Source organism: Cariama cristata, unplaced genomic scaffold (assembly GCF_000690535.1).
Source record: "Cariama cristata isolate BGI_N322 unplaced genomic scaffold, ASM69053v1 scaffold12340, whole genome shotgun sequence".
Taxonomy (NCBI): domain Eukaryota; kingdom Metazoa; phylum Chordata; class Aves; order Cariamiformes; family Cariamidae; genus Cariama; species Cariama cristata.
This window is the reverse complement of record NW_009594151.1, coordinates 22,621-46,799: the sequence shown is the minus strand read 5'-3', so window position 1 is coordinate 46,799 and position 24,179 is coordinate 22,621. Positions and strand designations below refer to the sequence as shown.

Sequence of the window (24,179 nt, the reverse complement as noted above, 5' to 3'; positions counted from 1 at the left end):
CATACCAAAAGTCTAGACTTCAAAAAAAGTTAAAATGTATGTAAGTGTAAAAATTAAATATATTTGATACCTGCAGTGTATGCAAATTGGTACATCTTCATGTTCCTGGTATTCTCTCATCAGGCTGATCATGTCCAGAATAGAATCAAAAGATGAAGGGACATCATGGTCAGGCCAGTTAACATAATGAAATTGATAGACACTACGAGTCTCCTGAGGGAGAGGGAGGAAAAAAAAGTGTTAATGATAATACATATTTAAGGGGTTTGTGTTAAATAATTTGTTCTATGAACCTTTACTTTTTGCATGATTCAGCATGGACAAGCAAAGCCATTTACTACATTAAAAAAACCCTACAGCCTATACCAGTTCGAAAAACAAAAGGGAAATTCTGAAGTAGCATTTCAAGTCCTGCTAATGCACAGGAGAAAGCACTATGGGGCAGTTCACAGAAGCCCTGTCTATAATATATGGGTTAAAGGACCCAGCACATTCCACTGTGTTAAAAGATTGTCTATTCTTACAGTCTTAAGCAGGGAGAAAGAAAAGGAAAGACCACCATGAAAGGTTCTTTTTCCAAGCGTACTCCAGTAATTTACAGTGAGGGCAGAGGAAACAAACAGGACAGGCGGTTGTTGTTGTTTTGTCACATTAAAAAATAAAGTGTGTGTATGCATGTGCGCATGCATGCAGAGGGAAATTAAGAAAATGAGAGAAATAATTCAGGCTGTATCTAAATATGAATCACACTCGCAACAACAGCAGGTACACTTTTACTCTAGTTAGCTCATAGTACAATAGTACTAAAGACAAGGTAAGAAGTAGACTTTAGAACAGCCTAGTTCCTCAGCTACCTGAATCCCCGAAAGACCAAATCCCTTTTCTGATCACTATCCAAACCATTCGGAGCATACAGATTCTAGTATACCCTCAAAGTGATGTGCTAGAGAGGCACACGAATTTTTTGATCAATGTTACAGGGTATAAGTTTCAAGACTTATGCTACCTTCTGTTTGGTTATTCAAGAAGCAACATAGAGAGCCTCTCGTACATGAAAATTTATCTCATCTTCCAACTGAATCAACTATTTTTGATGCTTTATTTTTGCCACTCCTGTGGAAGCACTGTAGCTAGTAAAAACAAGAGAAAATCCAGTCTAAGAAAAGAAATTTTAAAAATCCAACTCATTATGTAAAACTAATGTCATCAGTAAGGAGGAAGAAAAGTTACAGGTGCCTATTAAGGTCCACCAAGAACTTTCACTTAATTACATTTAAGGAGACAAAAGCAGTGAATTTTCACAGTAGCAGAACTGTCAGAAAAGAATAATCTAAATTTTTGCTTTTGATATGAAAATTAAAAATGAAAAGGAACATCTATAGTCCTTTTTTTAGTGGTGTTTTTTAAGAAAGAATCTAGTGTTTTATCTTAAAATAATCTTCAAGTTTCAGTCAAACTGGTTTTCGTCCTAGAAACTAGAATAACCTGGTATATTTATCCAAATTTTAAATTCTTTTGCATAGTATTTTGTACGATACTCCATTGAAATTTTTACAGAAGTGACAAAACTTTTCATTATTCTGAAAAAACAGAAAGTGAACTTAAAAGGGTATTACTTTATACCACAAATACATATTTTCCTCCCCAGTTCAAGGCTACACTTCAAATTCTTCAAAGTAAGATCAAGAGTCTGTAATTCATTACCAAAATGTGTGCTCACAGAAATCCTGAAGCAAATTTGCTAGGTAAGTCTAAAGAAAGATAGTTTTATCAGCTGTGTAGGTTGAATATCAACATATCTTGTTAATTCTTTCAGTTATATTACTCCTTAAAGGACCATAAACTTTGGGCTCTTTGCTAAGATCAAAAGCATAGTGCAACCTGTAGCTTTCTGTTACTACTTAGTTTTTATGCAATACACAGGCACCCTCTAAAAATTAACTGGAACAGAACTTATGGAAGTCAAGTAGCTAAACATGATTTCCATGTATAGCATATGGAAGCAAAATATTAATTAGCTACAGTTTCTGAAATAACCAGTTCTCATGATATTCAGGTACTAAAAGTAATGTAGGTTTTGCTTTGGGGTTTTTGGTATCTTTTCTGTTCTGTTTTTAAGTGCACCATTTAAAAAAAAAACAAACAAAACTGTTGCAAACCCCACAGTTGTTATGCAGTTAATTTCTGCTATCTAAAAAGTTTCATAGCACAGTCAGTTACGAGCATCCAGGACACACTATACAGAAACAAAGTGATTAAGTTCATGCATCCCACTGCAAGCACCTAGCAAGCTACTGCAGACAGAAATTACCCCCCAAAATTACCCCCCTCATGATGAAACAGTTTTCATAACTGTTGTGATATCAGTTGTTGAAATGGGACAAAGCACTGCTAGAGAAAACATAACCATAAGTGAGACTAACCTACAATAAATCATTTCTAATATAGGATGCCAGTTAAAATGACAGGTATTCTGCAAAATAGACTGTCAGCCTTCACATTTTTGCAGGACAGCTCGACACCTATTTTTATTTACTAACAGTTGCCTTTCAGAAAAATAAACAGTCACCTCAAAACTGACATTTAAGTTTACAGGAAAGGCTTAAATCATTCATTCTTAAGACTTGTATGACAATGCAAGTGCTTTTATTTCACTGAAAATAGGACAATTTTCACAATTAACATAACATACTCAGTTTATGAAGTAGGTCTCATGGTTTAGCGTTTTGTGTCATAAGTTTTCACTAAGATGAATAAACTCAATTTCTTCCATAAAGAGACTAACTGTAACCATTTACAGTTGCCAACTTAACAAATAGCGTAAATGAACTGGTTTACCAGAATACTTGTCTGGTAAGCCAATTCTACATCTTGAACACTAGGATATCAAATCTTCAAGAATTCTGAAGTCTTGAGCTCACTTTTAAAAGTACATTTCTGTCTTGACCCTTGAATATATTACATGCAATTCCCCCATGCAAAAGTTCTCCAAGCAAAAAGACAATGCAGCTCAATTTAATCAAGAATTAATTAATTAACTGAATTAATTAAATTAATTCCACATTTCTCATATCTATTTCAACTCCAAAAAGAGTTCTTACAAGCTAGAGTGAAAAACTTGGGGGGAAAAAAAAAAATCACTAAGGTGTTGTCATCCGTGCTTTATTTTTATTTGGCAATACAAATATATGAACGGGCATCGGAAACATCTTTTAACATTGTAAAACCCTCTTGACGATAAATGAAAGTATAGGGCAAATTCTAACAAGTACACATACTTTACCCAAAAAGCAGCTAACTAGTGGAAACAGGCTTTTTTGACAAGTTTAATTCAGTTTGTCATCATATTTTCAGTTAGGGTAAACAGTGAAATTCTTCCAGGGTGACAGAAGTTTTCTAGTTGTTAACACATGCTATTGAAGACCACCACACACCTTTGGCTAACCAAGAACATACATAAAAGACAAGTACAGAGTTTCACCACTCTTCTCTTACATACTAAGCTTTTAACATCACTTCTAAACTTGATGATTTACATACATGCAGAGTCAGCACCTAAAAGACTGAAGACATTTTCATGAGTTTCCTCCATTGTATCATTTTAGAGACCTTTGAGCAACCATTAAAGTTGAGACCAGTAGTGACTGTATACTTACATTTTGAAATTCAAGTAATAATGTTCTAATGAAGTAATCTGTTCTTGCTTGCTCAGCTTCCTAAACATGAGAGAACAGTAATGAATTGGGAAAAAAAAAAAAGATCAATATGTAGCATACAGGATATAACTAAAAACCCAAACTTTAACCCAGGTGCCTTTTTTTTCTTTAAATTGACTGGTTTTATATCTACGATTTATTCAAAAGATGGGCAATCAAAGCATTGATTTGAGAACAGCAGCAACTTAGCTTGCTACACAAGATATCTGTGAAAGCTGTTACTTTTACTTAAAATAAAAATGTGAGTTTTCAAACCAATGTCTAGCCTGCCCCTGAAACCATCAATAACCTTGTACGAGTATTTCAAAGTACTTCTTTTGCTTTATTTCTTTATACATTTAATTTACGGATTGCCTCCCACAGCCATCCTTCTATAATGCTTCTGCTGTATAAACTTCAGACTCTTATCACTCTAGCTGTGACATCTCCTTTCCTTTTTTCCCCTTCTGCTATTTTTAATTAAGGGTGCATCTGAATGGATCATTGTAATTATCTTGGTTGTGGCCAAAAAATATAGCTTCTAGGCTCCCAAAATTTTCAAATCTGCCTTCAGAACATTCAGAAAAGTTTATATTGTAGAAACGAAACAATACTACTGCACTTAAAATATCAGGAATACCACAATTTGAAGATGCCTTTAAATACTTAGAATTACAGCTTCCCACAGTGAATTTAGGAGACTGCATATACACTTTAATGCATTCCTATCTGTTACTGGGAATTTACGATTTTCCATCAAGAAAACAACTGCAACACCTCGCAGGTTTAAAGGAGATAGTGCACAGCTAGCAGCAATGGAGCCCATGTAGACAACTGTACCCAAAGGTAATACATTCTCAGCTGTAGCTCAGAATTCAATTACAACATACACACAATCCCTTTTCACAAATACTTGCCAGGTATGTGACCATCACCCACTAGGTACGGGGCAGGAGAAGGAAAATCCATGAAAAAAATAAACCCACAAGCCAGTTTTTAAATCAATTTAAGGTAGGAAAAAGCTAATCAGAAACTTTATAGACTAAAATATGTAAGTATAGGCTTTCCTGACAAGATGAACTCGAAGTGTACTTAACTCTAGACTATTTCAAAGTAGGATTAAGAATAGCTCACTAAACTGGCATGCTAGCTCTTTCTGAACACCTTAAAGCACTACAGCTAGAAAATAGCAGCAACTCATGTCCAAACCCATGTAATTCTGAGTGAAGGAGATGAAAAAAGAAAAATATCAGTTTTGAGATCAATTTGGAATGGATCAACTCCACTGTTTTAGAATAAGTGAATAGCTATGGTCAATCATGAACTCCAGTGTAAAAAGTTCACAGCAAAATCATTTATACTGACGACAGTTATACTTAACACTTTAATGCCAGGTTTCATTCATATCCTAATTGTAACTAATAGAACATAACAGAATCTGATTGAACTACCAGATGGCAAGATTAAAAATAAAGACATGGGGAAGTTTTCTGCCAACAACACAATGACGAAATGTCAAAGGATAAGTGACAAAAACCAAAACCCAAACTGAAAAAAATTTGTCAAATTAATCACCTACTGCATTACAGAAATATTGATAATTCAGGGGCAACACCCAATTAAGGAAGTCCTACAAGTCCATCGCTAGAAGCTGCCAACAAGTACAAGGAGAAGGATCATCCTACACACGGCTTACTTTCTATTCTCTTCCCTCAAGTAATTAGGCCATCACTGAACACAATGTGATAGGCTGGACAGCCCTTGGCATCATCTAGAAGTGAAGGCTACACAATCACAACTCTAAGAGGTAGAAGCTGGACAAACAGGCCACAAATGTGTTTAAAGCAGGAAGGAATAAAGATACATAAACAGGTGTGTACAAAGGCAAGCGGATACTATACCACACCTAAGAAATGCTGTTCATATTGATTTTGGCGGCTATGCTCCCACATACCATATTCTCACCCACACCATGAAAACCTCACAATTAATGGAGAGTCTTTGTGTAAAATTTGGTACTGAACAATTAAAAAAGCATTTGTTTTGTAGTATTCTTTGTTGAACAGTTATTTTAAGTTACAAAAGCATTAAATAAATTTATAAAGTTTTATACTTACACAAGAAACACGAAATGGTCCAAAAGTTACAGCTGCTTCTCCATATAGAGGCCAGTAACGTTCACATTTTTTCTGTTAAAGCAAAGAATCCTAATTTAGTTTGTGTAGTACTGAAAGGTGATGATTAACAGAAGCAGAGCAGACAGAATGATATTCTCAAATGCCTTATTGTCTGTCTGTCTCGGTGCTTTTCCTTAACATCTGCCTACTGGTGCCTTGACTGGACTACTAAGAAAGTAAGATGTCTTTTGTTTTGGATACCGAAAGAAAAACAAAACCAAAAACCCCAGATGATCAATAAATACAGCCAAAAGACACTTTGAAATTAAGACGTGAACTTCATGACTACCTACATATGCACAAGCACGCATCACAGAGAGGGAAGCGATGAGAGTTAATTTAGTTTTTGTGAAAGTTTGGAGTTCACAATTCTGGACTACTGTTTTTTTTTTTTTCCTTTTCAGGTCATAAGAATATAGCAGAGACATTTAAAAGATCGGTCGTTTTTGCAGCTGTATCAATTGACAGAAAATTCTGAAGGACTCAGGATTTTGATAGCTGGCCTACATCCCACGAAGAGCAAGATTTTTTTTTTCCATAGCGACATGACCAGAAACAGACCATTGGTACAGTTCTGTATACAAACACATATACTCCACTGAGATGACACCTAAATAATAACATACCACTATAAATGGAACAAAGAAAAGCAGCCTCATTCACTATTTTCTATGCATACAAATATAAGGATAGGCATTCTCATTTAATCTGGCAGATTATTTTTCTGGTTATGGATTTGGCATATGAAGCTTCAAAGGTATTGGCATATTGCCTCACATAGGCAATGCTCATTTAGTTTTGTATTTAGTATACATACCCTTCCCATTTCAAATTCTCGACAGGCCATAACAATTATCTGAAAAGAAAAAAAAGATACTCAACATTAGCTGGTTTTAGGTCAAGTAAATTCACCAACACTTTACTGTTTGGTTCTATTTGGGTAGATACTGATACGCCTTAATTTGTTACTACTGAAGAGACTAATTAATATTATTTTCCTATTTGCAGATGCATGCTCTTTTAATTCAAAAAAGTATCCAAGTTTTATCCTGCACAAAATAATCTACAACATTAATACAAGATTTTAAGGCTACTTAATTTGAATTCACTGTAATCCTGTATAAATACCTTATTTATTTATTCAGTCTGACTGTAAAGTCTAAACTTAATCATAAAAATATAGAACCGTTTGTCAACTGGAAAAAACATAGCTAGATTTGCTTAAGATGACATAGACTGCTTAAAATAGGTGCAAAAATCTATTTAGAAAACAAGAATCAGATTTCTTAGGTGAAGCTACTTCAGATATATTAATATGAATAGCACAATAAAAATGCACCAACCAGTAAGCTATTTGTTACAAAAAGTAAACATGATTTAAGCGTCTGATAAAACAAACAAAAAAATAATTTTCAGAAATAATTTGTCGAGCATATCCAATTTTAACAGTACTTAAAAATTAACTCCTGACAATAGCTGTTTAAACAGATGTATAATACATAAACCAGTAAGTAACCCAAAATTTGCATAAATAGATAGGTAGGCTTTTTTTTTTTGTTGTTATTTTACATGCTGCTCCTGTATCTGATTTTGTCAGTCCACATTAAGTCAGAGTTGTAAGGTCTCCTACGGGACAGATGTAACCAAGCACGCTTCATAAACGTGTGTGATTTCATTTTCATTCAACAAAATTATTACTTCGAATTCACATTATTAAATTTATAAATAATATTAATTATATATAGAATGCTATTTAAACTACAAAACCAAGATTTTAGAAGTAAATGGACTAAATCACTATCAACATTTTTTATAATAACCACGAGCTCAGGCAGAAGATACACAATCACTGTGCCGTGAAACAAGGTAATACCCAATTTTGGTTTTTAAGCAGGTACTTACGGCAACATTGTATTCCCATATCATCCTCCAGAAGTCTATTACTGTATTTGCTAATGGTCCCTGGGTAGCAACATATGCTTTTGGCCCATGTACTCCCTAGGATTGCACAAAGGAATCATTAATGTTTATAAAGAAAATTCATTTGCACTGAATAAAAAAGGCTTTAGGTTATAATCATATAAAGTTAGAATCTCTCTTTTTTGATACAACAGGAAGGGTGAATATGAAATACGAGTCCCATTTACATTCACGGGAATTTTGCTGGTGATTTCAAGGGTGCCCAAGATTATAACAGCTACTGTGCTGCCAGAAACTGTAACAGAAAATAGTAAGTTTCTGTATGTTCAGATTCTGAAGAGTCCCTTTAAGTCCACATTTTCTTTGTTATTCAAACATTTAATGATGAAAATTTGAAAATCTTTCTGCTAAAAAGCATCTCCTTGAACAAATTTAAGCTCCCCCTTCCCAGTAACAACACATTTCAAAAATCCAAAATTTAAAAATTTGTTTTATATAAAGTTTGAAGACATTTACATTCAGTTTTTCATGCTAAACATTCAAGAAGTGAGATTTCTAGGAACACTTGTTTCTGAATAAGCATTACTGTGTAGTAGCCTTATTCTGATGCTGCTTCAAGGAAAGCCCAAGATATTCACACTTTGAAACAAAAGTGTAACAGGCTTTTAGCCAAACTCTGGCTTCTCTTTAAGAATATTAGATATAATTGCATTGCCACAATTCCACCATGAACAGCAAGAAGTACATATTAACATACCAAATTTGTCAAATGCCTCATTTATGACCCCTAAAACCAGCCTCTCTTGAAGTCTAGTATTTTTAACACTATCAACTGTAAAAACAATCATATCTGAATTTTCCGATGGTATAAAGTTCCAATTTGGTTGCCTGTCACTTCAAAATGAAGTATTTTATATTATACTTACACTTAGAGTAATAATAAAACTTTAAAAATTGCTTTATAAAAGGCATCATGTTTGCAAATTTATTCAAGCCATAATAAAATAAGAATCTTCCCTCACTGCTTTAAATTCTTACCTCAGACTATAACATTAAAACTGCATTGATATGGAATAAAAGCTTAAAAAGAATTTAAGAACTGTTAAGATGGTAATACATACCTTAATAAAATTTGCATTGATGTAGTCTGAATCTTGTGAGGGAGTTTTTAAGGTCAGTTTAACCCGGCTATGATCAACTAAAAGAAGAAATTTTTTTTTAAAAAAACCCAAGAATTACAGCACATGTATATCAGTATGTAACAGTAAATATACATACTACATATTATATGTATAGAAGAAATTAAGTATTAAAGAATGTTTCTCAAAGATAAGTCACACAAGCAAGTCAGTCCATTTAATTTATGGGTAAACCAACTCAAGTAGGGGTAAGCAGAGTAGCTCCTACTGCTATGTGCTTCTGATGCTCAAGTTTACAGAGTACCAACTCCTGGAATTCCAAGAGCAATTCATTACAAAGAGGCAAAATTCAGTTGCTCGGAAGTAATCAAAATTGTAGTCTCACAATATTAACACAGATCATTATGGTCAGAATTAAAGGCACATTTACAGGAAGCAGAAAGAATAAACCACCAGTGCGTAGTTAAAGCAGCTGGCAGGTCTTAAAAGTCTCTGCCAAGAAGGACTCCATGAAGTATTAACAACATGAAACATGCACTGGAGTTTATTGCTGAGGACAGACTGACTTCTATCCTCAAACGCTGGGCTAGGCACTTTGCTGGGGCACTTCTGAACCAGAAGCAGCAGATTCCTTCATTTTGGGGGTTTTATTTCCAGTTTCTGCCTCAAGCATTACTGTCTCGGGAAAAGCTTCTCATAAAAATAGCAGATCTTTCGAGACCAAAATCCTCAGCAGTCAAAGATAGCCCTTCGCACTTGTTGACAGAATAAACTAAACATCTTGGAATTCTTTTTGGCACTGAAAAAAAGTTAAATGCATCTTTTAATACAGAAACAACTTGATGATTCTAAGAAGGAGGGCAGGTCGTTAGCAGGTTCGCCAGTCCTTCCAGCTCTTGTTGATACCAACACTTCCTAGCTATCACATAAAAATCATTCAAACTATCTCTATAATAGCAGTTGCTTTATTTGGAAATCCAGATCAAAAAGAATTCTCTTTGAACTGGGCAACAGAAGTATGTGCAGAAACAGCATCTGCTCGAGTAATTTGTTACTTTCTGCTCCCAGGGTCAACTCCTCAGTCACAGAACAACTGCTAAAATTTTCATTAGAGCTAAATTCAAGAAAAAACATAAAGAACGAGTCTATTTAAAGAGAGGAAATAGAGTTGGTTGGGGGTTTTTTTGTCAAAACATCACTGGTAATAAAACAGGGAACCATGCCCACGAGAAGTACATGCTAAGAGTTATTTCTATATAGAAAGCTCTTCCAAAAAGCTTCCAAGATACTTGCTCTCAGCATGGTGAAATTTTCTGCCAGAGCCCTGATAACATGCAAAAAACATTTGTGTTACCATGTAATGCTTCCTAAAAAAAGCACAAGTGAGGATCACAAGACATTTAGATCACAGATCTAAAGACAACACACTCTCACATAAAGGCCTAGATAAACCCTTAAAACATATTACTCTCTCAAACTAATATAAAAGTAAGAACGCTTTACAAACATGCAATGGTGTCACAGACTTAATACTAAAAACTGCTTTTAAATGGCAGATTGGACTAATTGAAGTGGTAGGCTAATGAGGGCTCCTATCTTCCCAGCACAGTAGATCCAAAATTCTAGAGCAGTTTCCAAATGTCAACGTTTCCAGCCTGCCTGTATCTGCCATAGCTCAGCTCTTTCAGAGTTTTAGGTCTGGAATAGAATTCTCCAAGAAAAATTCCGTTACAGGTGCCAGCTTCAGAAGATTTAAGTGCTTAGATATTTATATATAGCTTAAAGGCTCAGTTCACAATTACTAATCTGTGTCTTCAGTTAACCAGTGAGCACCATGTTTCATTTAACTATCATTTAGGATGGCTTAGTAAACTGTAATGTGACCATGCACACATCTTTTACTCTGAAGCCAGTATTGAGTTAGTATTGAGATACCGATTTCTCTGGTAGCAGTAACAATTTCTGATAAACGCAGCACTAATCTCCAATTAATTTACAAACGTAGCTCTTTTCTGAACTTATAAAAGATAGGCAAAGTATCATCCCCTTCCTCCTCCAAAACATCTCCTGGTTTTCATTTCTGTCAAGCTAGTCTCCCACCACTTTATTGCTGGAACCTTTGGATGTTTGAAGATATTTTTGCTTTAACTAAAAATATACCTTCAATTTTCCTCAATGTCAGCTTTGAGGTTTGCTCATTTCCCCCATTGTGATCCATGTACCCTTTCAGACCCCAGTGACTCAGTTTTTATTTTTCTGTAGATGGAAGAAAAGCACATCTACTACTCTAGTGGCAGCCATTCACTACTGTAGTATCTATTAAGTGTCTCATTGATTCAGACTAGATGCTACCAAGATTTTGCTATATTGCTCATGATCTACCAAAATGCCAGCACAGAAGAAGGAGTATAACAACTCTTATTATTAAGATGACAATAACAACTTTCCCTCTCTTTTTCACTCCATCCATTAAACATGTTTCCTCCCAACTAAAAAAAACCAAAACAAGCACAAAAACCCCAATGATATTTAACTATTTTGCTGCAGTTGAGCTTAGTACCACACTACTCTAACATGTAATGTATGTCACACATATATCCTCCAGCAAAATATGAACGCATGAGTCTTTCCTTCTCAGTGCAGCAGCAAGCACTATGCCCACCTCGTTAAACAATCTAGTGCTTGTGGCTTTAAGGCAAATTTTTTGTTGGAAGTGGTGCTCCAAGCACTGATAAACAGTAAAAATTCCATCACTAGAAAAACAGAGCAGACAGGTATACAACAACCTGAAATACGCTGCAATTCACTGCAGTTTATTACTAGAATACATTTTCAAAATGAAAGCTAATGATGCTTAAGACCATTTCCAACTTCAGATTGGTTATAAACTTCCTAACACTTCTCAAAAAGCTAAGGAGAGTAAAGTGTATCTGTTGCTAATCTTCTGGGAAATGAAAAACGGCATTTGTCAGAAGACTATCCTTTGACCTCACAGTCAGCTGTTCATATTGAGAAGCACAGTAAGAGCTTCTGAAATACATGGCCTCACAAGCTACACAAAGTGAGCTTGTAACATGTAGTCTTGTCATTACAGATCACTGATCTGTTATATCCACACATCGGTGGTTTTAAAATTTGAGTTTTACTCTGACTCTTTTCTGTGTTTCATCTGGGCTCTAGCAAAATAGAAACTGAAGATAATCCAGCACTGAAAGTTCTCTGACACTGTTTGCAAGATACAAACAAGAAAAAAAGATCTATTTTACTTCAAATCACAAAACCAGGTTCCCTAAGGCTCCTTAAAATTTCATCTAGAGTTTATGCTGACATTTGTTTGTTTCCTACCAGGAATAACATGGTCCTAAGGAAAAAACACAGTTAAGCACCTAGTAAAGTTCTAGACTATTCTGAGCTAAAATGAAAGTGACAGTTTGATATGGCTTGGGACCTAGCACACACTTTATCTTCAGGTGATAGCTCTCCTTACTTTGCCTTCCAAGTTAAAAATAAAAATTTCATAAAAAGTTACCTTTCAGCAAGTTATCTCCAATTTTGCCTTTCACTAATAGCTAAATAGTAAAATTCAACATATGTTAAGAATAACAAGCACTTTCCTTTGTCTTCTATTAACACATAAATCAGACTTACACGGCAATATATCCTTGTATCTATTCTTTTTAACATTTTCTTCTTTTTCTCCAGTGGCTGTTGGGTAGATCTTCTCTGTTCTGTATTTTGTTGATAATCTTCTTAACCTCTGAAATAAAACATTTATGTATAACATATATTTTCAAGTCTCAAGATAACAGAAACATCACAAGGTATTAGCTTCACTGATGACGTATAAGAAGATCACTCAAAAAAACTCCTTCTCTCCTTTACAATATTCATTATGCTGAAGTTTAAAAATCTAATTATGCAGTACTTGTAGCTCATCAGCTGTTTACAACGCAGTTGAAGCCAGCTCTATACATCATGACACACGGAACTTTGGAAAAGCCACTACAGCACCAGTATGGAATACGGTTATATTTTTATTTAGGAAATACACCGCCCTGGTTAGGGAGTAACAACTGCATTAAGAATACCTGTGAGAAACAGAAAAATATGTTATTGCTCAGAATACCTAGAGGACGAGCACAGAGCCAGCTGCCTCAAGAACAGCTGTCAGCAGCTTGTACTTTTCTCTGAAGCACATGGCTTCCAACACTGACAATGGAACAAGCAGCAAAATCTCACTTTTAACAGGCCTCAACTTCTAGTGTCCAACTCCTGTTGAATTTCAAGCTCACCCAGAGGAAAGAGGTGCCTGACTCTCAGGTACAAGGCATTTGCAATTAAGACAACTGACAGGATGTTTGCTGTATTCACAACAATGTCATTTTTTTCCCTCTCCATCTATTTCAAATCCTAGAAATCCAAAACAATCAAAACCTCTAATAATAAAATCCAGCCCATGCCTTTCAGCAACCTAGGAAATAACAAGAGCAATACAGTTTTTATCATCCCACTCAAATTAGGCCTTTCCAACCTCAAAACTGAGGAGGAAGAAATGAGTATAAATTCTCTTTGGAAAGAAAAACAAATACAAGAGGAGCCAGCAGTGCTTGTTATTTTAGATTGTGTGGACATCCAGATTTAAAAAGGAACCTGAAGAACAAAGAAAGTTAACTCTGGTTTCCAGCTAAAGTTAGGTGGTTGCAAAACCAGCCACACTACTGATAGCGACATGGTGGTCATATGTAAGATGATGAAGAACAACATAGCTTCAAAGAAGTTTAGTGTCTCCATTGGGTGGTATTCTGCACAGGTAGGATAGCAGTTATTCATGTTCCCCTCCCTCCAGCTTTAATGTTTGACTAGCCTCTTTGAAGACCCAAAATGTTCATGGCTTGCTTTCTTTTGGAGAAAGGGGAAAATGAGGGAGTTTGGTTGCTAGTCAAAAATATAAATCTTGTTTATCACTGACTACGCAACAACATACAGGCAGAAGGGCATCATAAATAGACAATCTGCTTGGAAAGCCAGTTTTCTTCTTGAATTCTAAAACTACTAAAACACTTGGGAGACTCACTGCACACTTCATTTTTTTTTTTTAAAAAAAAGGAAAAATGAATTGGCAACTCAAGTCCTCCAATAATTCTTCCAGCAAAAAAAAGAAAAGAAAAACCACACAAAATTTAGCTTTCCTGTTACATAAAGAAAAGCACTTCCATAACATTTGTCTGGATATAGTGAAAAACTGCAAATTTCATATGCAAATGTGGATAAAACTTTGCATTAATTTAGTTGAATAATATGCATCTAATAATCCATGAAAGGCATTTAAAGATCAAAACCAATAGCAAAGTAAAATAAAAAAAAAGGTAAATCAAGAAGTACCAGTTTTCAGACAATTTCATTTCTCTTTGTCAAGGACTTTACCACAGATTAAATCACTGAACACTAAAAAGAGTAACAGAACTAACAAGAAGGGTTGGGTTTGGTGTTTTGTTTTGTTTTTTTTCTTAAAATGTGTTGCTCTTGAAAAACTTGCAGTGTAGTCAATGAAGTAAAAACAGTAAATATTTGGAGGTGGGACAGTACATGTCTGACCACACAATGATCAAAGTGCTAAATATATTACCTGAAAACACTGCTACAGTGAAGAATAGGAAGATTCAATTCTTGAAGATAGATTTAAAGAGTTATAGGAAGCATCCACACAGCTTACGCTCATCTTTGCAACACTAAAACCAAATTCACAACATAACCTGTATACATAGTAGGCAAAGAAACCTGGTTTGTAACATGGTACCAACAAAGAATACCACTGCATATGGGAGACGAATTGTCCTATGCAACACTGCCCTTACCTGTGTCAAAATAAAAAATACTGTCTGTGCTAAGACTGGACACAATCAGGAGTCTAGAAATAGCAAAATAAATACACATAATTTAGCTATATCAGCTAAGAATTGCAAGACTGAGAAATAGTTTGAAACAGGCTATAAGCCTCTAATTCAGGGGGGAGGGGGGAAGGCAGCAAAGAGAAACAGTGACACTTTCCAAGCACAGCCACTAATATGCTTTCGTATATTGTTCCACATCTCAATCTGGTTGTGAGGTTTGGGGTTTTTTTTGTCCATCTTACTGATTTTTATGGGGCAAATGCCATGACTCTGCTTAGAAAAAGTGACAGAAAGAAGCTTAGACAAAAAAACACCTCTAAAAACCATGACTAGAAGCAGAAGTTATTTTGCATGAGAAAGGATACAGTTCAGGAAGTGACATAGGAAAGAGGTCAGGTACCAAAAAGCATCCTAGGAAGATGCTCCTTTTTGCTTTAGCTCATTTTAAAGGCATGCAAGAAAAAACACTTTCACAGGTACAGCTTGGACCTATTGTAAGCCAAAAAGGCTGGAGTGACTAGTACCAACTTCCATTTTCTAGAAAGTGATGCTATGAGAATTCAGTATAGCCTTCTCCCCTGCATGATTCAATAGCTGTACAATCTGCTAAACAGACTGTAAAGTACGATTAGCACAGCTCAGCTCCAAGGCAAAAACTGGAAATGAAATACAGGTTGATTTTAACACACATCTGTTCCTGAAGTACTTCAGGATCCATGTTTTAATGCATGCTTGTCAGCTGTTCTGTGACATGGGTAATAGAAGTACAGTCTTGAGAGCAATCAAAAAGAGTAAGTAGTACTCTTTATGATTTGTAGTAGTATCTGCTACATAGAATAGCATATACTTCGCTCTTTGGCAGAGAAAGAATTGACTAAAAAGCAAGGAAAAATTCTAAAAACTGAGCTTTGAATGGACTGCCACAGGAATGGAAAAGTGCCAGATTCAGCAGAAGATTTCTCCTTACACCCAACAGAAAATTTCTGCAGAAAACTACTGCAATGTGCACACAAAGCCTGCTGTAGGATGCAAGAAATTCAGTGCTTCCTAGGTTACAGCCTAGAGTGACCAAAAGGAGAAGAATGTACTCAATAGCAGAATGGGGGTAATGACAGGGCAGAAGAAGAAAGAATTTTGTTCAGACTGTGGTAAGCTAATGACAAGATAGCCAGTAAGATCCGTCACAGTCCAGTTTCATGCTAATTCATAATAAACAACTGTCTACAGTACAAAGCAGCACTCATTTGGGTTAAGTCAGCAAACTGCCAAATTGCTTCCCAGATGCTACTCGGACACCAACAGCGGGGACATTAAAAGATCCAGCCTGGTGCCTCTGCAGATAACAGTGGATGCTTCCGTGACACTTGCATATTCACTGGAACCGCTATTCTGGTACCACAAAAATCTTCATTTACATATTCTTTTAAGAACAAAATGGTCAAAAAGAAAGTCTATATTGATGATTCATCATACTTAAAAGAACTACATTCACAAGGCCTTAAGTTCCATTCTCATTAGAAAAGCTCAAGTTTAATTCTGCTTATTCATTGTGTGACAGAAGTGGTTTGTGGGATGGTGACAAACACTTACCACATGTGACGGTGGGGAGATGAGCCTTTGAAACAATTTGAGTTTCAGAAACATACTTCCAACTTCCACAGTAGTTTTACAGTCTGTACTACAAATCTACTTTAGTGTTTTTACAAAAAGACAAACCAGCTTTTCAAACTCCACTTGTAGAATCCTACCATATTAAGAACTTAGCCCAATCAGTTCAGAAAACACAGATCTCGGACTTTTGCTGTCCATCTACTTCATCTGTTTAAGACTTCAGAAAGCCTGTAATTGCTTAATACTATAAAAATGTTCTTTGTGGATTAAAGAAAGTATTTCTACTGCCTATTGAGGTTTGAAGAATTCACTTTAAAAGCCTGAACCTTATTTCAGATACAAAAGTTCTTGTGACTTCTTTCCGGGCTTCTTTTCAGAGAAAGCACGATAAATATTTCACCAGGGCTTCACTTATTTAAAGTCCTCAAATTGTCTCCAAAGTCTAATCTGACACTTCCGATGGTCAAAACATCAGTTAGCAAAATAGCAATGCTTGCTTGAATCTCCTTTTTGATCATACCTGAGGAGCAGTACATATGTGTCAAACACCAGCTGCTAGAATACTCCACGGCACCCATGGTTCATTTGCTATATGACAACAGGCAACAGCAACAGGCTTAGGAAGCTCTACATGGCCAGCTACAGCAGCAGAGTTGGGAGATAACACTAGTCACAAAAGAACATACTTTGTTAAGTAAAATTCGCTCAAGTGCATTAAGAAATACTCAAAGAACTGAAAATTAAAGAAAAGCTTCCATAAAAGTTACCTTAACAATCAAAACATAAAAGAAGATACTAGGAAATACTTTAAGCACTCATTTCATGAAATAAGACAGCTATTTCTATCATAAGCTTGACATCGCGTTGTTCTTACTAGCAGCAGGAGAAGAAAAAAGCACGAATTACGTTCAACTGTGCTCTCATCCTAGTAATTTAGATAAACGTTACTAGGTCAGAATAAATTTCCTAGTACGTTTATACGGTGAGAAAAATGTACCTTTAAAGGAGCAACGTGAACCAAACTACAAAAAAAAATGTCAAAATAGCTATCTTCTCATTATCTATGGTCAGATTACACAGGTTTCAGATTCTGTACCAATACCATGAACACAGAGGTGCCAGAGATGCTTTTGTCAAAACACAGCTCAAGCGCAGACTCAGATATATCACTGCTCAAATGGGGCTCTGACTTTCTAAAACTGCTTTGGTTCCAGAAGTATTTTAGCTTAAAGTCCCTGCAAATCCAATTGGCATTTCCCTATAACACTTTCCTATCACCGAAGGCTCTGTGAAACACCAGGAAAAGCTGATGCTAATAAACTCAGCTGGAGGATGGACTATTTCGATTCAGGGGTGCCTCTGCACCTCTGGGTTGCAACAGCAAAGGATAAATTAAGAGAGTGAGTTGAGTTACCTTTACTTGCTCCACCAGAACAAGAGCTGTGTGGGAAGAGTCAGGCACAGTGCAGCTTAGCCCAAAGTTTCTGGGGAAGTCAGGTCCAGTTGGGCTGAATCAACACTGAACTGCCCCACATGGGATAGATATATCACTCATTACCTCATTCCTCTGTTAAGTAGCACAAATAATGCAGAGTTTAATGTAATTTCAGGTATTGTACTTGCATTTAAATTTGCCAACTATCTCTACGGTTTACATTCATACATTAAATGCTTTTCATCTGTTGTTGCAACTAAACACAGCATGAAAACATGAAAAGACCTACGTGCAAGATAATGTCCAAAGAGTCTAAGCTGACAATTAAAATTAGTTATCATACTGATACTTAGTACATACATATGAAACTAATTTTTGAGAGTATCCCTCTCACCACTTTGCCTTAGGAGTATCTGAAAAACAGGATAAACTTGTGACATGTCAATCTTTCCTCAGTTATTCCTGTCAGCTTTCAAACAACAATTATTTTCAAGAATTCCTAGCCCTCCTGATGGAAGGAAAAAGCCTTCCCAAATACTAGCCAAGCATAAACAATGAAAGGAGAATGATCCAGTTCTGTAAAAAAAAGAAAAAGCTTCACCATATCTCAACATTTGCAGATGGCTTCAGCTGCACAGAACAGGCTAGCAGTCTGGATTTAACTTATGTCTCTGAAACAAAGCCCTGAAAGGAGATTGCAAGCTGAATTGATAGAAAGAACGAGATACAAGAAGGAGGAGTTTTCACTACCTTAGCATTTTTTTCTAGCCTCACCTACTATCTCTCAAGCTGTGGGTGCTCCAAGGGAATCTCTGCTGAAGTGATTAATAGACAAGCCTGATAACTACAGTCCCTTGGGAGCTCTGTCTTTCATGTTTCATAGCAGGACTACGACGGGTCTAAAAACCCCGCTGTGTTCAAGGAAGCTTTTGTGAACCACATAAAAGAAAAGTCCCTCCAAAATTACCCAGGGAACCGAGAACAGCATCATTTCAGTAGTAGATGGTGTAGTGTATTCTGTAACATCTTAACTCTGGTATTTTTCTCAGGGAAGAGGGGAATTCATGTTATTGCATCAACTGGAGATTTATATCCAATAAAGAAGCATCAGTCAATGAAGACAATGCTGGTGGATCCTCAGGCAGATAAGGCCAAATGACAGTATTGAAAGGAGCCAGTGAAGGAGTACATCCTACTTTTTTCAATATCACATTAAAACTGGGAACAGTTAAAAAAAAAACCTAACCGTATACTCCCATGAATTAGGTACTGCCAGAGTAAGACCAATGTTTTCCATCTTTCCAAACCCCTATTTTCCCTAACAAAAATGTTAGAACCAGGCATGTCTCCCACACTGCTAATAACTAAAGATAACTTTACACAGACATATTATCAAAATGTGGGCTGATTGCTTTAAAAGTCTCCCTTTCTCTCCCTCATTTCTGAAATTATTTTATACTACCTGCATGTTAATCTCAGCCTAAATTAACAGTACTATCAATTATAGTTGCAGTTAATGTATGTTTAGCACAATAGCTAAGCAACATACCTACTGGCAGTAATGGGCTGGTTTTACAAGGATGGAGAAGACTAAAGAGACCTGTGGTCTGTTGATGAGCAATTAAGTAAGCAGACAAAGCCAAACATTAAATTACTAAAGCAAAAAGTTTTAGTTAATAAGTTACTAACATATATTCAAGATATTTTGCAAAGCTCTAAAATACTCATTACACATGCAAGAACTGGGATTATAACTTTCTATCTCTGAACCGTACTGTTCCCTTAGCACACTCAATTTATTGCAGAGATTCCTATGAACACACTACATCCAGTGAAAACATGCAGGACAACACAGCAGTGACAGTTATAGGTTATGAGTGAAGACCATTAAAATTTCTATTAGTCTGAAACCACGATTAGAAAGTTGACTGCTTTGGGTTGAAAGCTGGAAAGCTTGTCTTGATGCAAAAAAGAGAAAAGGCACTTAAAATTAGCACACATTACAAATAACAGGCTTCTTAACAGTGTTAAAGCAACTCAGAAACAATTCTTGATAATTTAAAACAGAAATAAGCCTCAGATTTTTTGCAACAAGATGATTTTCAGACCGAATAAAAGAAACACAAACAGCATAAGGAAGCAAAGCACTTAAAAAAAACAAATAAGGAAACAAAACTCATAACCAAGGAACCCTCCTGCTTAGAAAGCATAATTTCCAAGTTACTGGATTCACTATTTTCCTCTTATTCTTTCAGCCCCAGGTTTTGGAGGTTTTCTGCATGCTGACAGCACAAGTATCTTAAAAAAATCACATTTAATCTTGATTTTCCCTTTAAGTCTTTCTTTGAACATATACAGCTTTTATTAACCTTACCTTGCTATGTGATTAAAAGGGAAGATGCTCCTAAGTAAAACTATGGCAAATAATTTTTGAGAGAATGTTTTTACAACACTTTAGTTGATGAAATGTTTCAATGGAATCAATCGACATATCCACAAAAAAATCCAGCAGCTTGTTACTGAAGAAAGCTACTCCCTGAGGAGAAGGACTTGGAGGTCTTGGTTAACAAGAAGCTCAACACGACCCAGCAATGTGCACTGGCAGCCCAGAAAGCCAACCGTATCCTGGGCTGCATCACCAGCAGAGTGACCGGCAGGTCAAGGGAGGGGATTCTGCCTCTCTACTCCACCCTGGTGAGATCCCCCCTACAGTACTGCCTTCAGCTCTGGGGACTCCAACACAAGAAGGACATGGACCTGTTGGAGCGAGTCCAGAGGAGGCCATGAAGATGATCAGAGGGTTGGAGCACCTCTCCTATGAGGACAGCCTGAGAGAGTTGGGGCTGTTCAGCCTGGAGAAGAGAAGGCTCCAGGGAGACCTTAGAGCAGCCTTCCAGTACCTAAATGGGCCTACAAGAAAGCCGAGGAGGGACTTTTTACAAGGGCATGGAGTGATAGGACAACGGGCAATGGCTTTAAACTGGAAAAGCGTAGACAGATTAGATATTAGGAAGAAATTCTTCACCATGAGGGTGGTGAGGGACTGGAAGAGGTTGCCCAGAGAAGCTGTGGACGACCCATCCCTGGCAATGTTCAAGGCCAGGTTGGATGGAGCTTTGAGTAACCTGGTCTGGTGGAACGTGTCCCTGCCCATGGCAGGGGGTTGGAACTAGATGGTCTTTAAGGTCCCTTCCAACCAAACCATTCTATGATTCTATGAAATACAGCAAAAAACTCAGTTAACTATAGCATGTAAAATATGCCATCTTCATATTTAATCCTTCTGTATCAATCTCCTCACAAATTCATTTTTCACAAGTAGTTGAACTTTCAAGTCAAGGTAGTGACTAAAGGCTTGAGTTGTCCTTCACACAACTTTCTGCAATTTTTCATGACAACTAACACCATTCATTTTAGGGCAAATGAATGATGATTGTTTCTTACAGGAAAAAGAATTACTAATATCTAAAAAATTTTTAAACTCTTAAAACTTGCAGCGTAACTATGCATGCCAATCTACTGAATACAAAACATCTTGAACTAAGGAAGCAAAAGACAGTTTTCCCCACCTCCAGACCTTTTTGTCACAACACTGTTAGATATCAACTGTATTAGTAGCGCTTGTACAATTTTACTGCCAGCATTTCACCAGTTTTGCTGATTTGTTCAAGAAACTGATCGATGCCCATTTATGCCTCATTGATCTGAATGCAGATTCAACCTAAGAGTCAGAAATTTAAGGTCTTAATCATATGATGGCTATAAATAACTTGCAAAAAAACCTGCCAAACTCAGTCCAGCTTTCATTACATGCATATCTCCTTTGTAGTAGGAAACTACTGTACCATCGCATAACAAGGGTACAGATATGTATAACCTTTCCACCTTCAGCGGCTTCCTACAGAAGAGGGTTTAAGACACACGTCGCGGACAACAGGAAAGGTTATGTATTGTAGCTGTTCTCCAAGAGGTCATCTATATGTGCAATCAATGCAGGCATTTACAGTGTAAGCAAAACAAAACTACGTATCTCACCCTTGACCATGACGGTCTTCAAAATCACTGGGGGAATTCAGCAACACCACAGTAACAGGTCGGTTCAGAGTCTGCACAAACACCTTGAATCCAGAGTGTCTTGCTATAAGGCATCCAAAATCAAGAGGAAGATTGTCTAGTCTTGTTATGGTCACAATGATTTGAGCTGCTCAGTAAGACTGTAACCAGAAGTAGAATCACTGATATTAAGCAGAGATTTAGCCTTAAATGAAAAGATGTAAAGAACAGTTTAAGCGGTCACCTCATCACTCATCTTGGTCTGCAAAAGCAAGCAGAAGTAAACTTGCAACATCAACACTGCCGTAGCAGAGCCTTGCTGGAAAGCCTTGCCAGGAGCGTCTCAGAGAAAGTATGAGACAGGCGGGATGAACTTTCCACTCTGATGCTGAAAGTGGGTTTTTGTTTGGTTTAAAACCAAACTGGTTATAGGTCCAAGTAAACTTCCTCTCAAGAGCCACCCTTTCACTCATCCAAGAAAGGTGACCACACAACAGTCGACTCTAGCTAGACAGACCAGCTCTGAAGTCAATGAAATTTTGCCATCCTGGATGTGATGCTGACACTGTCAGTACAACATCTGAATTGAGTGAAGCCTTTTACAGAGTGTTCCCTTCACCTAAAATAGCGATGAAAGTCGATACTTGTCCTACCTCCCTTATACCAGATTTCAAGTTTCTCGGAGAAGTCAAAACCCAACAGCTATGATGTAATAACAACAAATATCAAAGTAACAGCATCCCCAGGACTAGCCCATGGAAGCATAGAAGAAGTGATCTAAAGGCAAGTTGAAACTTTTTCCACAAAGAACACCCCAAAGGCAAGAGGTTTTATTCCAGCTCAGTATGGCAGCTAAAAGGAACGTAAGTTATGCTTTTTTCAGGGCCACATGAAAAGGGTTGGTTGGTTGTGACTCTACAGCTCTTCAGTTTCAGTGCCCATGCCTTAACACACATAAGAGCCTGAAACAGTTAAAAGCACCCTGTGACAAACATTCAAAGGAAGAGCTGTATAGCCAATACAGATCGGGTACAATTCATACAAAAAATCAGCATAAGGACCTAAACAGGTATCAGCTAAGCCTCTGTCTTTGAAGAATATTTAGTTTAACCACATCAATTCTCCCTGAGAAATTTCATAATCTACCACTATCAAAACTTTCTTCTCCCCACAGTCTTTACCATTCCCTTGCTTGTCACTTCATAGTATGTGCAATGATGCATTAAATTCTATGGAGAATATATTTTGCTTTTGTTTCTGCTCAGCACTAAAAAAACGCCAAACCAAAACACTAAGTTCTTCTCCCTTTTCCTTCACAAGATGCAAAACTCTTCCTCTTTTCCCACGACTTGGAACATTTCCTTGAGGTCTGTGTTTGTTTTCAATTCATACTAGGTGGAAAAAAAGGACCACGACTGAAACAGGAAATGCTGAGCTTTCATTCCAATAGAAGTAAACTAGAATTTCCTACCTGCTGGTCCCCATTACCAAAGCTGCCATAAATAAAAGCACAGGAGAACAGTCTTAAAGCCTTTTTAAATCTGCAGCCCTCAAAAAAAGGTCTGCTACAGCTGTTATGTGCTGCCTTCCAAAAAGGCATTAGGGCTTTTTAACAGCTATGTCTTGCTCATTTATCTGAAACAGAGATCTTGCCCTGTAAGACTTCCACCAAGAATGACTTTAAGCTGAAAAGCTGGAACCTGACAAATGCTCTGGATAAAAAGCATAGCTGCTTGTGCCATCAAGAAACATTGCAACTGAGATCTGGTTTGGGGTCCAAATTACCTTACTGAAACATCTCTAGAACTCAAAGGTGCTGTTCCTTTCAGTCACATGACACCTTTTAGCATACAGTTGAACTGCTATGTCATGACATGAGTTGCGTTAAATATGCTGATGTTGGACATGCAAGCAATTCCAATAATAATACGCCAGTTTCATCTTTCCCCAGAAGTCTAAGTTTGGTGGTGTTTTTTTTTTCAGAAGCCAGCTTGAACCTTGTGTAGAAATACAGTATCTGTAGAGACTTTCGGTAGTTTAGAACGCTTAGTATTCAGCAGGCAAGATTCAGCTACTGCTCACACAGTTATGTTAGTTCATAATTGGCAAGTAGAACACCCACAAGGTTTTAACGACTATTCTCCCTCCAAAAAACCACAATCTAATACCTTTCCAGACATAAACACAAAAGAAAACTTTTGACAAGCGCTGAATCAGTACTTCCACTCAGTAATAAATACACAGGGAACATATAAGGG

At 36.7% G+C, this 24,179-nt stretch overlaps 1 protein-coding gene across 1 annotated transcript in view; it reads right to left on the bottom strand.

Annotated features, from left to right (window-relative positions):
• Window positions 1-24,179, bottom strand: part of LOC104159091 (tyrosine-protein phosphatase non-receptor type 12-like) — a gene marked incomplete at both ends in the record, with an annotated part of 59,824 nt that overhangs the window by 13,644 nt on the left and 22,001 nt on the right. The window contains 7 exons of the mRNA XM_009696913.1: window positions 71-213; window positions 3,657-3,716; window positions 5,813-5,884; window positions 6,690-6,728; window positions 7,775-7,870; window positions 8,914-8,990; window positions 12,580-12,688. Of these exons, the coding sequence (XP_009695215.1) occupies window positions 71-213; window positions 3,657-3,716; window positions 5,813-5,884; window positions 6,690-6,728; window positions 7,775-7,870; window positions 8,914-8,990; window positions 12,580-12,688 (596 nt within the window). The remainder of the gene's footprint in view (window positions 1-70; window positions 214-3,656; window positions 3,717-5,812; window positions 5,885-6,689; window positions 6,729-7,774; window positions 7,871-8,913; window positions 8,991-12,579; window positions 12,689-24,179) is intronic.